The 17,383-nt window shown below is 40.1% G+C and overlaps 1 protein-coding gene across 25 annotated transcripts in view; it reads right to left on the bottom strand.

The window, feature by feature from the left end:
- mycbp2 (MYC binding protein 2) overlaps positions 1–17,383 on the bottom strand; it is a 72,721-nt gene that overhangs the window by 51,478 nt on the left and 3,860 nt on the right. For all 25 annotated transcript variants that reach the window (XM_034213627.1, XM_034213637.1, XM_034213629.1 and 22 more), the window contains exons 3-9: positions 8,554–8,769; positions 4,310–4,463; positions 3,928–4,124; positions 2,318–2,560; positions 1,705–1,776; positions 538–634; positions 348–421 (exon numbers count right to left, since the gene is read on the bottom strand). In XM_034213627.1, coding sequence (XP_034069518.1) covers positions 348–421; positions 538–634; positions 1,705–1,776; positions 2,318–2,560; positions 3,928–4,124; positions 4,310–4,463; positions 8,554–8,769 — 1,053 coding nt within the window. The remainder of the gene's footprint in view (positions 1–347; positions 422–537; positions 635–1,704; positions 1,777–2,317; positions 2,561–3,927; positions 4,125–4,309; positions 4,464–8,553; positions 8,770–17,383) is intronic.

Genomic DNA, 17,383 nt, shown 5'->3' on the forward strand with positions numbered 1-17,383 from the left:
TTTAGTAGGGACGACTGCCAACAAAAAACTGAAAAAGACCTCCCTCTCTTTGAGATTGAGATGACGATTAGCCCATAATAAACACTATGATGTGGTTCAGGATGTCAATGTCCACTGAAGCCGTAACTCACATGCTGTACTGCCTGCAGGCAATTTACCTTAATTAACAGACTATAAATCTGAAGCGCCAAAAGGTCCTATTACTGAAACGTCCTTGGTGATTCTGGTCTTGAGACCTCTGTTGCATGATGATTGTCCAGTGTGTCATAAAATATTCTACTTTTGAATATAGATGATGCGCGATATAAATACGTAATAAGCATCTCTAGCAGGAATTTTAAACTTACATCTTTGCAGGCTGCGATCTGGTTGATGTACTCTCCGTCTGTGAAGATGATGTTCTGTCCGTCTGAATGTTGACCTGCAAATAAAAGGGAAGTTGATAATGAATAAACCAAATATTGTCAGGGGAAATCTTCACTATTTTAATCCAAATAGGTGTTTTTTATAGAAGCAAAAACATTTGTTTCTTGGCACCTGGCATGGTGATAGTCCCCTCCTGCTCCAGAGTCTCAGGATTGATCTTGATGGCCGACATGGTGTGGTTACATGTTTCCCGATATAACAAGTACCCCTGAAGACACAAAACAAACACTGATGCTAGTCGACAATCACTAAGGATAATCGCTAACTGATACCCCAGCCACACGAGGATGATAACGCAAACGGACCGCAATCGTTATCAAAAAAGTATTCCGTCCACACGCAACATGCACCAGAAACGTGTCCGTTCACACGAGACCGCTCGAAAGCGCTGTAGTACATACGCCAGGCCTGTAAGTAGCGCTGTACTCCTACCACAAAAGCAACGAAGAAGACTTCCCGCGCATGGTTGCCCTTCTGTTTATTCTCCGCTGTGGACGCTCTTGCTCTTTTTCTCCCTCCTATCTCGCCGGTAGTCCACCAGCAGATGAAAAACGCCGGTCAACATGTCCGTTAAAGTTTAAATCTTCCGGACAAAATTAGAAAAGTGCCGGTCAAAGGTCTTCTTTGTTATTTATTGAGCTTTAAAACAAATGAATAATGACTCTATATAATAATATAAGAATACAAAACGAAGCCTCTCTTTTCCTCCCCCTCTTCTGACAGCCCAGCAGCTGATCTCTGAGCAGGAGAGGCGGGGCTATTGCGCCATCGTTATCAGGACATGATCGTATAGGCGTAAACACGGAGCCGTTTGCCCCCCCAGAGCGTTTCCTTTACAGATCTACCCACCTAGGGACCCGTTATCGTTTTCTGCGTTTCCGTGTCGGCCTCGTGTGGCCGAACCGTCTATCTGATAGAGAACTGTAGCAGATACGACCGTTATCGTCCTCGTGTGGCCGGGGCTTGAAGCCCTGCAGGATGTTATTGCTAATGGAATGATACTGAGTTTTAAAAGCTATTAGTAGTCTGAAACGTACTCCTTTTCATATTCATCAATAACACCACATCAGCAGTTGAAATGTAAGTTTTAATGACAAAGTATACAGCTGTCATAGTGCAAACACCAAACTAAGCACTTACTGCAAATAACCAACATCATTGAAGTCACATGGAGGTCGACTCTAAGGTTAAACATGACCTGAATTGTGTACGCACTTAAAGCACTTTCAAAAGACACTTCACTGAATTAAATGTGAAGAGCATCTTAATGAAACCTACCTGAGCGAAGCCAAGCCATGATCTCTTCTCCTTTCGATTCCTGGTACGAGACGTGGAGTTGTATACGTGGCCCTGTGGGGCAATAAAAACACATGAGCATACAACAACAAGCACTGACAAACCTTAATGTAATGCAGATGAAAAATCTGCAGAAATACACATCCATTTTGTTGTTTTAACAATATATCACATTATTATAATGTCATATTATATTAATAATTTTTTTATGAGAATTCCAGCTGCTGTCTAGTAACATAATCTTTTACTGCTAATGCCTAAAAACCTACTTTCATTTATATAAATGTACTGAAATAATTGGGAAATATTCAGTTACTAAACAGTTAAAAAATAACCACAAAGGACATCTGTGAAATGTCTATAAAGTTGAATCCAACCATCTCATAACCTTTATGTAGAGAACATATTTTTCAGAATTGAATATGACACTATATAAACATGACACAAATAAGCAGACAACTGAAAGTTAACGTAGTTGCCGTCCTTTGAAAACCAAGCCAAGAATCTACAAATGTAGGGATGTGGTTATCACCATAGACTGTATATAAAGGGTTAAACTCAACAGTCAGCGCGTTCAGCTTAGATTGATACGTACCCTGACAGTGCCACTGTATCCAGAGCCCACTTTGTAGAGCCCATCCTTGCACAGCAAATACAGGAAGGAGCCGTCAGTCTGTAGGAGACAGCGCTCATCCTCATCAATGGCCACCTCTTTCAGGCTCCACTTGTTCATCAGAGCTGCGCGCTTGATGCCATTCCCAAACCAATCCTGGATTTGAATCTTTCCCACCAGGACAGCCTGCACACTCCTCTGCAGGGCGTTCAGTATAGTGGGCACCTAGTGTGGGGGCCAAGGAGTAGGGTGAGGGAAATGAGCAGAACTGCAAACCTCTGATGTGACATAATGGGGTGTATTTTGTGAAGTCGCCCATGCACAAGTGGGAACTGGCTTTGCTGCTGATAGTCAGGATCTCATATTTGTGACTGAGTCTGTGGTTAATGGACCTGCATATTTGCGTTCTTCTCATTCTGCCGAAACTCTTTTTTTTACACTACATTTACATAGACGCTTTTATATTTACATAGATTTACATTTTATCCAAAGCGACTTACATACTCAATACTGTGGGCAATCCCCACAGGAGCCATTTTGGGGTGAAGTGTCTCAGGGACACAATGACATGCTGACTGCAGTGGGGTTTGAACCTGTGACCATCTGATCCGAACACCAACGGACAACTCACTGCACCAAACGCCTCCCGTTTTTACACACACACATTTTAAAAACATCCTTTGTTACACTCACCGCTGATCTTACTTTTCACACACATGCAAACAAACAAACATACAGGCGTGTACAGCACATGAACCCACACAGCCGGCCTGCTATTGTAATGACTCACAGTCCAGCCAATGCCTAAAAGATGAGTAATCAGGAAATAGAAACACAAGGGGGATAAACGTGTGAGGCTAAAAATACTTTGTCCAAGTGTAGTCATTTTATCTGTATGCAGGTAAAGGTGAAACTATTTTAAGGTCTCAAAGCCTTTTCACAACATTAAATTAGGTGCTGCTGTCTGTTAAAAGGTGATCGAAAGTTTTTGCATGAACTGTTTTGATATAAAGCAGAAGAAATAAAACAAATAGAAGCAGAGATTAAATAAACTTAGATCATTGACAAACTAGAGATTGAAACTGAAGACCGGATAATTGGCGTAAGAATGCAGCCAGGGAAAAGTCAGAGTGGCTTGACATTTTCCAAAACTCAATTTGTGCTGTCCAGACACTGCTGCAGTCTCTTCATATAAAGGAAATGCATGTTGAAGCCAAAGATCCCTTTATACCTCTATACCTCTATAATGCACTTTGGCGATCTCAGGCATTTCTACTAATCAGAAGAAAAAGCTTCAATCTGTTATAGAGGTAGAGGTAGATGTAGGTTTAAAGATAATCATTCCAGTTTGGGTAAATAAGATATATGGCATTCCAGCTTGTGCTTCATAAAAAAAATTATCTGGAATATCTCCCAAGATAAAGATGTTTGATCAAAGCAAGATAGTAATCTCAACAGGTAGGCAGTACAAACAAGACATCTGATTAAATAACTTGTTCTAGAAAAGCCACACCTATGAATTCCAGAGATAAAAGACAATTGTGTAGTCAAGTTGGCAAATGCACTGTAAAGTATTTGAATCGGTTAATTACCTGTATCGTCTGGCACGCATGGCTGCCGTTGTTGGTGAGGATGGCGGAGACGGCCTGCAGTATTTTGCCAGTGTCTCCCCAGGCAACCACCAGACTGAAGAGGCAGGCGCAGGACAGAGCCGTGATGGCCTGTCCTGTGGGGTCATTGGGCCCCGTGCTCCGGACCGTGGTCTCTAACAACAGCTGGAATAGAGAGTCTGAGGAAGAAGAGGGAGACAAGTTAGACATTGTGTGTAAATTAGACTTAATAAAAACAAACTTCTATTTCTAACTACTGTCTCAAAATGATCATTGGGTTGCAACAACATATCTTCAACAGGGACAACATAACAAATGTCAAAAACAAGATTGTAGGCACTTCAAGAACTCTTTTCAACCTTACCTAGCACATCAGGAGGCTCGGTCTGAAAGCCCTCAGGCTGTTGTCCCTGCAGCATGTCCAACAAGGCCTGCAGGCTACGCAGGCACAAGGAGGGGTGAGAGAACCGAGTCTCTTTTATCAGCTCAAAAACCCCGCAGAGACCGATGCCAATGATCTGCACACACAGAAGAAAGCATGTTTAAAAAGAGCTAATGAACAAACTGCTGTCATTCCACAATCCAGGTCTAGCTAACAGAAAATGAAAATGAAACATAATGCCACTTGGTGTTAAATATATTTGTCCTTGTTATTATTATTGTCATTTCTTTAAGTAAGTATTCTGATTAAAACAGAATTGATAACAGAATCTTGGAGTGGTTGTTTTCTTGTAACAGCAGGGCCTCATCTTCCTACAGTAAAAGCACCCACATTTAGCTACGTGGGCTCACAGTGTTTACAGTTACTACCGCTGACTTCAACATCCACTATTAACATTTTGTATAATGAGAGACCCACAGTAGAAGCTAGGAAAGGAGTTTGGCCTAAATAAAGAATGACTTTCTGTCTCTCAGTACGGCTTGTTTGTGGATCAAATGTATGCTTCAATGCATGGGCGTAGGAAGCATCCAATGTGGGTGGGACAATTTGACAGGGGGTGTGGGCAGGTGGTGGACCTCAACTCCTCTAGGGGGAAGATTTATGTTTTAATGTTGAAGTTAAAAGCATCAATCTGGTGCACTTTGAGAGCAACTAAATCTATGGATACATCTCTCAACACCCATGTGAAACAGAACTGTAAACAGATTTACTTTTTCTTTATGCATATTCTACAAATCACTCCCCTTTTAAAGTGTATTTTTGTGTTACTGTCCTATAGTAGGAGTTGGAATTATTTCATACCTGTTATTCTCTTATTTTTTATAACTATAATGATCATATAAAAAGGTGTGCCTTGGAAATTCTTATTTACATAAATGATTACCAAACCGTTTGAGACCCACTACTTAGACTAAAGTTAACTATCTAAACACTCAGAGAGTCCTTTGCCTCGCTAGTGGAGCATGCTCGTGAACTGTTAACGCCGGAGCCTCGCAGCGTGGAAACTGTGGCGCGCATAATTTTACAACTAAATACACAGCTACACAAAAGACGCAGCATGTGTACGGCTCATGTGTACGCAGCATGTGTACGGCTGAGAATCTGCCTTGGTACAAAGTAGCAGTGAAAACACGGTACGGAATTTCATTGATTTGGGCATTCTCACAATTAGCAAGTGGAATGGATTTGATAATGAAGCACTGACACTACATATACTCTACAAAGAGTGGCGAGTGGATAGACCGATGCATGGACTTTCCACATGGGAAAAGTGGGGGGGTCTAAACTAATCATTTTAAAAAGGTGGGGGGGACTTGTCCCACCCTCATATACTGGCTGTGACGCACATGCTTCAATGTTTCCTTCTATGAAGCGTAGAAGTGATTTTTTTTTTTTTTTAAAAGGTACCACTAAACGGATAAAGTAAATAAGATGAAACACTGAATATATATAGATGAACAGATATGCAAGTAGATATTATTGATCATTAATATTGTTAGATTTACAAAACTGACATAATGATACTTTGTCAAAGCCTACAGTACAGGCACTCAAATACTTTTGACATATGGCTTGAAATTACAACTAAATCATCCACACATTTCATGTCAACAGCAGCCTATGTGAAAGACAATACATCGGATACAGCCTAGTTAACTGCTTACTGCTAACCAGTATGTAAAGCAAGCAGAGAAAAGCACTTCCAATCAATATGCAATCCTCTCAACAGACATGCACACACATGCATTTGCTTAATTACTGTGACACTGTAATAAGGTTTGTCCTGTTGGAGTGAGCATTTTCAAAAGGAGTGCGAGAGATAAATACGTAATCGTGATGTAATTAGGGTAATTTGGAGTCATCTCTATTACCTTATCCTTTACTACTTTTTATAATGGCTGAATTATGGAGCCACTGCTGCCTGACAAGCTTAAACAGGACTACTCGCATTTGTTTTTGTGGTGCTGTAAAAACCAGTAGTCTCTCTTACAAAGGGAGCGAACACCCTGTACGTTTTCGTTAAGTCATCATCGCATAGCACCTAAAGTAATCCTTGAGAAATTGCCTTTCAGATGTTGATGTTGTAATAATGTATTTAGTAGGGCTGTCCTGAATACCATCTTTCGGGCTCAGGATATTCGGTAGTAATCAGGGGGGGGGGCGTAGTAATCAGCAGCGAACCGCTTCAACACGTGTATTTCGGTGTATTCACGGCATTCATTTTGTTATTCTACAGTATTGTTGTTTTATAGTTATTTGTTAATGTAACCCAATTTGTGTTCTTTGAAATTGAAAAGGATATCGCATTGTGTTTGTTACTTTCGTTGCAGTTGTATATGTTTTAAGTGTAATTTGGCTTGGCTTCCTATTTATGGACATGCCTTTATTTTGAAGCAGAGTTAGCGCAGTTGATAGTAAGTTGTTGTTGCATAGAGAGGCGAAGTCCCTCCCCTTCCGGGGGACCTCCATGGGACCTTATTTCGGAAAAATTATGTATTGAAGTCAATGGAGAGAGAAAGATTATCTTTCGATCCCTTTTTATAGTGCCACGAATTACACATATGATGTTTGTCAATTAAAAAGATAATTTTGCAAGCCAAAAAAATGTAAATGTGTCGTAAAACTGTGAAGTAACACATTGTTTTGTGTGAAACGCTCAATGAACTACATCTCTGGTCTTGCATACGTGACCAACACCAAGATGGCCGTCACGTTAGCACATTTCACCTCTTTCTTTCAGAATGAAGCGAAAAGTATTAAAAGAGGTGAAAATCACTACAAGTCTGGCCATGTGCCACAAAAGGGGAGTTAGTCGGTTCCAGCATGCGGGACCGGCTTTACAAGGTTTCGGTGAGTAACACGAGTGTAATGTGTAACGTTAATGTCAGCTAGCTAAATTCACTTACGTGCCTCTGGGATTTGTAGTCTTTCTAGTTGCGTATTTTTCATAGTCTAATATTTCAACAGTTTTAAGACAAACTGTGACTTTTTTGACATGGAAATTATTTTTTAAGATTGACAAACATCATATGTGTAATTCATGGCACAATTCAAACGGGATCGAAAGATACGTTTTCTCTCTCCATTGACTTCAATACATAATTTTTCCGAAATAAGGTCCCATGGGGCGGAAGTAGATGGGCGTGACTTCGCCACTATTGGAAACAACGTGACGGAGATTAACGGAGACAATTATTATCTACATATAAAGAGGGAGAAAGTAAACGATAACGTGTATGGTTAAGTGTTAGCACCCCCCGAAGAGGCACAAGCTCTTACGTTGGTTGATATTGGACATTTCAATAAATTCAATTTAAAAAAAAAAAAAAAACGGGGAAAAAACAAAAAAAACGAATATCCGAATAACGAAATTGAAACCCGAATAGTACTCCAACGAACAAATATTCGGGTACAGCCCTAGTATTTAGCATGGCTTTTTTTAAATTATTATTATATGCTATCAAAGAGAACTTACAGGGCAATAAAAGGTCTGTACTGAATGGTTTGATTCTCCAATAAGTATGTAAAAACTCAACATCATGATAATAAAAGTTAGATGTAATATTTAAAAATCAGCATTTTCTAATGCAATGTTCTGCATCAATCCTTATTTGCTACATTGCAAAATGTTTACTGCAGTGACATGCACACACACCTGTATTCAGGGGGCAGGAAGCAGTAATGTAATAGCACCATAAATTACATTTATATAACCAGGGTGACGACGTTCAGAAATACGACAACAGACATTCAAAGCTTCATTCAAAAAACCTCAAAAGAAGCTTCAAAGATTAAAAAAAAACATTTAGTACAGATCTTAAAATCAGAACACCTTGCTTATTTAATATTGTACCCACTCAGGAGCAACATTAACACCTTGAAGGACAACTGACATCTCTGATACAGTATAAGACAAATAAACAGCACAGGCAACAGAACAGGAGTAGAAGTTGGATATAAAGCTGTTATCCTCACAGGAAGGGGGTTTCCAACCTCTGGTAAAGTGACTCCAATTATCACAATAATAAAAAGAATGAGCCCTACACACAAGCCCAAGGAGATGAAGGATTATTGCATCCATAAGATAAAGGGCACAGGCTGGCTCTCGCCTTGATACCGAGCTCTGCTCCCACCACATCAGCACCGATGCTACCCCCTGCTCGTACCTTTGGCAGCTTCACAGCAGGCTCGCGGTACTCCTCCTCCTCCTCGCTGTCCGAGTCTCCGCTCTGCACCGAGCTCCTGGAGGCCAGCACGAGGGAGGCCTCTCTCTGCTGCCAGTCCAGCACAGAGTGCCGCACGTTGCAGTAGACGTTGAATGCAGAAGGGTTGCTGTGCAGCTTGATGTCGGGCACACAGAGGGCTCCATCTAGACTCTCAGCCTGTAGAAAGACAGAGGGTGGAGGTGGTCAGCAAGTCTGATATCATTTGGATCTACAATGAGCCATTTAGAACATCCTAAGAGTTGTTTATAAGCAGCGATGTCAATCCTCTAGGTAGGAGTATGATGAATTGTCCTTTTAGACCTATTTGATTGTGATTGAATATATGCAGTTAGGTTCCTTTGGGCCACTTAAGATGTACCTTCCACCTTTACATCATTTTATAGAAATATAAATAGTTTTCATCACCCTTAAACACACAATTTAACCCCAGTAACACACCTTACCGCAGCAGCTGGGTTTCGAATCTTACCCAAGGACTGCATGTTTTCTCCCTTTGTGACATTTCTAATCTATTTTCTGTACTATTAACAAAGGTAAAAGGCCAACACATTTTTTATTTGAAAATCTAAAAAGACAACATTCCAAATATCTAAGAAAAAGCAACCGGACTGAGGCCATAATGCTTTGCAGACAAAAGTAGTGACTGTGAATTGAGAGCATCAAGCGTGTTTTAATGAGATCTCTGCAGAGCTGATCTTTTTGGTTCAAAGCCTGAGCTTCAGCTTTTAAAACAGTAGTTGTAAACATTATGTCACATGGAAGTTTAATTAAATTTTGTTTTGGGTTGTGTCTCTCGTCTGTTAATGTAGTTGCTTAAGAAGCATTTTAAGTGTACTTCGACTTATGACACACCTAACCAAATAAGTGCCTGCTGACCACAACAAAGAGGGTAATTTATCATCTGGCTTTTAAGGAAAACGTTCCTAAACCTTAGGGACTCAGATGTTAGCTGTTACATTCGACTAAACAAAGTTATATAACTAAAATAGGTTGGGAGAGTAAAGCCTCTGTTAAGCATAGTTAGTCTTTATTCAGTTGTGTCCTAATTTCTAGTCAGTGGCACATTTGCTGCATAATAGGATTCCTCATTTTGCTTTGACTCCTGGGGAAGCTTATTTTTGTAAACACACACTTGGCCTGGCAAGTATGTATTCATTTCAAGACCAGCTAAACACAGATTTCGAAGTTACAAAATGGCTTACCCAACATTTCACATAACCAATGCAGAAACAAATTGTTAAATTCAAGTTTTAGGGAAATAAATCGTTTTTGAAAAAGGCCAGAAAGATATTTATTAGAGAAAATCATTCAAATAAAAACGAGCTGGAGATTTTCTTCATTTTACAAGAATGCAGTTAAATGACAACCAATAAATCAGCATGGCAAATTTGCATTCATCTTTGGATATCTTAACAAGATTTCTCACATATTTAAGGTTTTTTATGGGCTTGCTTCTCATCTGAATTGTAGGTCTAAAGACAAATATTTGTAAACACTGAAATGAGTGAGATACATAATGTTGTACCGATTCAAAATAGGTGTGTATCACTAAGAGCGACCCCTCACACATTAAATATGTAAAGACATAACCACTTTAGTCATAAAGTAGGGGGGGTTGTTGTTGTTGTAGTATTGTAATCCTTTATACTACAGTGTTTCCCCTATCATTGTCTTGGCGGGGCCCCACCTGAAATTCAAGGTGTTTTTGTTTTGTTTTTTTATTTTAAAAAAATAAAATATATAGCACCAAATTGCAACTGAAGTAATCTATCTACGGTCACTTTTCACATTGAACATGTGTTCTTTTATTAAATAAACGAAACGCCTATGTTATTTATCCAATGTATGTGCATGTTTCAGTGTCCACTGCTTTGCGTATTCACATTGTCCCTCCGTTCTGTTTCTGAAGTGAATGCACACACTCACAGAGACAAGAGCGGAGGAAAGGAGGAGAACAACAAAGTGTAAAAAAGTCAAACAAATCTGCATTATTGCCCCGAGCTCTGCTGTCTGCCCGTTTGTGTGTGTCCCTCAGTTTCAAATTTGTTTATTATTATTTTTTAACGTCAAGCCGTTATCGCCACGGGAGAAGGACACACACAGCCAACCCAGGTGGACGCGCGCGAACGCGACAACGAACGTAGCGTGCGCATTCTAAAAATAGCTCACAGATGGTGAGCAGGTACCGCGGTTTTGAACTACAGTATTGAATTTGACAGAAAACAACAATGAAACGCCAGCAGAAGAATAGTCTAATGAGTTGGGTGAAAAAAAAGACAAAAGATGCGAGTTGGTTTATTCAGTAAATTAGCTCAGGATAATTGGATGTTCTTTCTACACCTGTTGATGTGAGGCTAATGCAGGATTTGCTAGCTTGATGCTACCGGCATTTAGCGGCAGTGACTCAACAAATTGCCTCTTAAAATGTATCGTCAGCAATGTATGACAAGCAGCTTGTTTAATGTTAGACTTGTCAGGGTTGCAGCAGGTATGTTATATGCTGTAGTCAGGTGATTTAAATGTATCAATGAAAGGAAGAAGTGTAGGCTACATGATAAGAAGGGAATACAGTTTGAATAAAAGTAGTACAGCGTAACACTGTACTGTATTACTTTTTAATGCACTACAAATACGTGTACGATATCAATAACAATAATCCACAGCTCCTCTCTCTGCTCCAGAGGATAACAAAAAATTATTTTATCTTTTTTTTTTTTCGAGCAGCACCCTGCCAATGCAGTAAACCTAGGGGAAACACTGTACTAGGATATGTTTCTAATTTCAAGTCTACCCTCACTGATGTAAATGAGATAGACAAGCCAAAAGGAAAACTTAGAATAAAATCATTACAGCAAAGCTTACATTTAAACGGTCAGGATGATCAGAGAAACTGCGCTCCGTAGATAAACTTGATAAAGTAACTAATTGATAAGCTTTCTCTATCCCACCCAAGCAATGCATTTTTAACTACAGTCCTGAGGCAACCTCTAGAGAATCATATTGATCGACTGTGCCTCTCTTGCAGTGGTGCGCTTTTGGCAATCACAAAGAGTGATGTCATCTATTTGGGGAGAAAGGTCATTCATTCTCAGCTGAAACCAGTGGGGAGGATATTAGCAACGTCTCATTCAGCAGTACTGTCCACTTCTCTCCTGCATGGCTGCCAGAAAACAATTGTGACTGGACAGAATTCCCAAAAGGTGAACTAACTCAAACACATAAAGCAAGAAAGATCAAACAGGCTTCTTGGGATACGAGGGCAAATAAAAGAGTGGAGAAGAGACAAAAATAACCCCATGTGTTTTTTGCCCAAACGAGCAAAAAGGGTACCATTTAGATTATAAAAAAACAAACAGACCTTGGTTCCAAATGTCTGAAAACAGTAAAAGAAAAACCACAAAGATGTACCTGTTCTAATCTAATCAATCTTCAGAATTTGGCTACAGCTACTTATCTCTTCATTTGTTTGCTCTCTGTGCTTCTCAATGTCGTTCTGTACTGAAATTGAACAAAATAAATCCCAAAAGTCCCCTTTTTACAGTACATTTATGTCCATTTAAAGTGGACCTATCATGCTATATTTGAATAACATATTGTAGGGCCATACCTATATAAAACATGTCTGCAAAGTTTTTTTTCAAAATACCAAACAGATCATGTATTTTAGCCATGCCTCATTTCGCTCTATTTGCTCTTTTTTAGCCCTGTTTTTGCAAGGGCTGAATCTGTGAGAAGTCTTCTTTGCTGCTTTTGTGGCAGACTACAGCGCCACCTACAGGCCTGGCATATGTACTACAGCGTCTCCAGCGCTTTCGAACGGCAATGGCCGTGGCTGTCTCCTCCTGATAGGTGGAGAGTTGCCCATTTAGGCGGAGCTCCTCGTTTCTGACGTCAGAGATATTTCAAATATGTATCAGTCATGTATCACAGGGGTTCCCAACCCCCGGTATAGGTGTTACTGCCGGGCCGCGAAATAGCTGTGAGTTTATCGTAATATTTGCAGAATTATAAATATATAAAAATATTTTATCATAATATTTTTTTCAAAAAGTGTTTAATTTTTGCACCTATACCAGTCATATTATTTCATCCAGTAGCCTAGTTAATCTTTCACCAGATAACCGTTGAAAATGGCTTTTATGATGTTCCGAGGGATTCGGCGGCTCAGCCTGGTCTCAGCCTCTTGTGCGCACGAGAAAGTTACCGGTGCGCCAAGTAGGAAGAGGAGCGCACAGGAGACAACCGTTTAATTGCAGACCGTTATGTTTATGTGGGGAAATGGCAGTGCATACATTATTTGAGATATATTTCAAACTCGGACTTCATTTTAAGGACATGTCGGCCAGGGGTGGAGAGCTATTTGTTTAAGCACCGGATTGGCAAAACAGGAGAGTAAACCAGTCTGCCTTGATCTATGAATTCATGTCCGGGACCTCACGGTATCTGCTGCCCGCAGCTGTTTTATAGAAGGAAAACCTCCTTCACTTCATGAAATGGCTGCAGCATCAGGAGGCAGCGGGACGTATACTCCGCCTCTGAGAAGTGCAGCACCAGCGCGCCGAGAGCGGTGCCTTTTTACGCACCGCCTTTGCTGTGTTTACCTTCATCAGAACAGCGAGTGACTGCAGGCTACTGTGTTAACCACACACACCTCTACACACATCGAACTGCCTGATTACTCCCCCTTTTATTAGTTTTATGAAGGCGATGTCCAGTCACCAAGGCGCATGGTGTGTGTGTGTGTGTGTGTGTGTGTGTGTGCGTGTGCGTGTGCTCAGCTCTGTGTTTTTCTCTGTCCGACACCGGCATTTGTTTTCAAATGACCATGAACAGTAATTTACACACATCTGGCTAACTCCATAGGTAGCCTATATGCGGGTGTTCCCAAAATAAATTAGTTTAATCTTAATCTCGATGTAGTGCTAAATGCTGTCGGACGTGCACCGGAACGAACGTCACTATCATAATATCTTCTGAAAACAAATGCCAGTGTAACACACACACACACACACACACCTCCTTCATAATGCACCTTCTCCTCGTTTTCCCATCACTGGATTATCCGTAAATCATACAAACAAAACCAAAACGTTGATTTATCTGTTTTCCCGTTTTGGTTTAAAAAAACTGAATAACGTCGGTTTTTTGGTTTTCCGAAAAACCAGAAAGCGACACCGGCTCTTTTTTAAACGTTGTTAATATGTTTTGGATGCATATTGTTCTAGTATTTGTTCAGGCTGTTACATACAATTAGCCTCTGTTGCTACCTGCTGGTGAGTAAATATTAAAATCAGTTAAAATTGACAACCGGTCCGCGATTTTTTTTTAATGTATCTGCCGGTCCTTGGCACAATAAAGGTTGGGAACCCCTGATGTATCAGATCCGTTGCAGCCCCGTTTTTAGAGATTTGGGTATGGAGGAAAAGAGAGAGGGTTGTGTTTTCTGACACTTGGTGAGTTCCCTGACACACCGGGGACACATATTCATGTATAAAAGACCTACAAGAGTGCATTTTGCATGATAGGTCCCCTTTAAATAAAATAACTTCAACCTATGTCTCCGACTGAGATTGGAATCAGCTGTAGTTGATCTATTTTATACAATTCAGTATAGCAGCTCTTTCTTAATGTTTCAATGATCTGTTCAGCTAGTAACTCAACAATTATGAAGCTGTTTCAATATAGCTTTGAGCTGCTGTAGCTGCAGAAGCAGATGGTTTATCTACTGTTGAAGGTTTTGAATGCTGGACTTTCAATTCTGGCAGGCTGTGTGGAGGCACTTGTAAAAAAGACCAGGAATAAACATCACTTTGCTATTAGGTAAGCTTGTAAAGAAAATGTAAGCATTTTAGAAGTGTGTTAACATCGCATATTCTGGGAACACGAATGGGTTGTTTTCATGGTTTAGTAACCAAAAGACAGATGTTTTGCTAACTGTGTTTTGAGGTTTTAAAATGTGACAGACAGGATTAAAGGATCTTAGGTATATCAAAAATGTAAAGCAAAAGTCCATCCAATTAACCGGATATTCATGAGATCAAATATGATATTAAAATTGTTATGTACTTTCGTATTATAAAAAGGGAAGTGTTGTTACATTATAAAATGTACTTAGTGGCTATTGAAGGATCATGGACTCACACACAAGGCACATTTTCCATTAAACGGTCATAACAAATAAGGCGTATTTAAAACATTCAATGTATGACTCAGTTTTAATCCATAAAACCTGGTCTGTTCCGTCAAATAGAATCTTAAACATGTAGAAAACCTGTACCAGTGAAGTATTTAATGGATAGACCCACCCATGTCTCTCTTACTCCACGCCTAATTCTGGTTAACAATTTCAGATTTGTTACACAACATCTTGCGAACAGAACATGAAGCAACTCAGACAGGGTTCTGGCGTCATGAGTACACATTTGATGTGACAGGCTAGAGCTGACAGGTCCCAATTTAAAACTGAACAAATCATGAGAAAGTTGTCATTGAAAGTGGCACCTTCAGGGAATGTCATGATGCATATAAGCCAAGGCAAACACAACTAAGCAAAACCCAATGACCTGCTGATGTTTTCGTGGTTCCTTCTTACTTTGTACTAGCGCCAACTAATAGTCCAAACACGCTGCTCATCTGATGGTCTCTTGTGCTACTGTCTGCACTTCACTGATGATTTAATGGCCATCTAAAAGCTTTGGAGAAGGATGAATAGAGTCCCTGCCCGCACTTAGACATCTCCACATTTCAGACTGCTGGCTTTATGGGAAAAAAGGAGGAAAAGAAGAACAGTACAATTTTCCGAAGCAGAGACTCAAGCTCGGTGAGTGTAAGTGTGCACCGTATCAGATGAAAAAATATGCAATGTATCAACATGAGAACATTTAAATAATGATTCTGATCTTATAATCATTATCATCATTATGGCTTTAAAAACGGTATAACCTTAAAGTCATGTCTACCCATGCTCATAACAACCATCTTTGTTTTGATTAGGAGATTCAGCTTTTTTAAACAAGTTACAAATAATTTGCAGACATAATATTGTTCATCCAGATGGTCAAAAGAGTATACTAAAAAATATCTTCACATTTTGTCAAACAACCTTCTGGGATTTCCAAACATCGCCGCATATTTATCTTTCAGTTAAACAGATGCTTGACTCGAGTGAAACTTCAATGCCAATACTAAGGCCAAACCTTTAGCATTGAGGCCTCATACTTAACAATTGCAAATAATATAATCTCCGCAACCAATACACATAATTATTACGTCTAGTTTCTGTTTCTTATTTAAAAGGCTAGAATTGCACTTGATTGACTCATTTGTTTTGCCATCTAACTTCCACACAACACCATTGTTCTTTGTAATATCCATTTCAGGTTACCAACGCTACATTTTTATTATCCGTAGGTTACGAGTACATCATGTTGCGGATGGTCATAACGGCCCGTCCACACAGCGGCGTGCGTTGACGCTTGCCGGCGGGCGTGTCTGAAACTCGACCAACAACCAATCACATGAATCTCCCGCCCCTGACACACAAGCAGCGGTTTGATTGGCTAGAGCTTGTACTGGCATATGATTCGATTGGCTGACGCTTCTGCCGAGGCGTCAAAAGTTGAACATTGCTCAACTTTTACAGCGAGCCACGCCAGCAACGCTCCGCGTCGCTTCCCACGATGCAGTTCGGTGCAAAGTGACGTCACCCCATTCAAAGTGAATGGTGAAGCGTCAACGCACGCCGCTGTGTGGACGGGCCGTAAGAGTACTCCCCTTGAACACTGACGCTCCAGGATTGAATATCATCACATACTAGTTGCCAGTTAGACATTTCTATGTTTGTTTTTTTTCAAATCATGACCTCTGGTTTAGCTGCCGAACCTTTGTTAAAACTAATATTGTAGGAATAACCCGCTGAGAAAAGTCAGTTACAACAACAAGGATACTACAACAAGAATACTCTGATTAATATTAAAAGACATGACAGCATGGTTTATGATTCATGTCGTTGATACACGTAAATAAATCTCAACATTCAATTTCTAGCACACAGAATAGTTTTCTGGTGTTTTCTAATGGTTATATCCTTTTGTACCATAATGTAGGTCTAGTGAATATAATTATAGTTTTTGATAAATACGCATCACACATCTGCTTGTACACAAGACGTTACATCACCCTCTTCATTAGGATGATAAGTGTTTATGCTTTTTCTTTGGTTCGGACTCCACTGTTACATATTTATAAGTACAGAAGCAGACAAAGGGGAGGAAGAGGCTCTTTCAAACCACTCGTTTTCTTGTCTGACTATGACACACAACACAAACAAATACAGCAGGACTGCCTGTGTAACTACCCACGTATTTATGCCTGCGTGCTTTATCCATTCCCTGTCTCTATAGAAGATCTTCTGCTGTTCCAGGACATCAACTCACCGAACAAGTCAACCTGAAGAGAACTTAAACTGTGCAGCCTTCTCTACGTTGGATTTCCTGTCTGATGGAGTTTTGAGGTGAAGGATGACAAGGCATTAGAGCCTCCATCCTTCCCAGCTACATCACATTAAATAGATCTGTCTTGCCTTTGCCTGCCAAGTAACTGGCAAAAAAACAGTGTAATAAAATTAAATCCAAATGCTGGCTAACAATATTACAGACCAACCACAAACCCAGCTCTCCCTCTCTTTTCAGAGAAGTATAGCAAGGAAATGTGTCAACACAATCTAACAGGATTATATGTGTTGTCGTTGTATGAAGATCAAATAGTTAAT

Source organism: Gymnodraco acuticeps, unplaced genomic scaffold (genome assembly GCF_902827175.1).
Source record: "Gymnodraco acuticeps unplaced genomic scaffold, fGymAcu1.1, whole genome shotgun sequence".
Lineage (NCBI taxonomy): Eukaryota > Metazoa > Chordata > Actinopteri > Perciformes > Bathydraconidae > Gymnodraco > Gymnodraco acuticeps.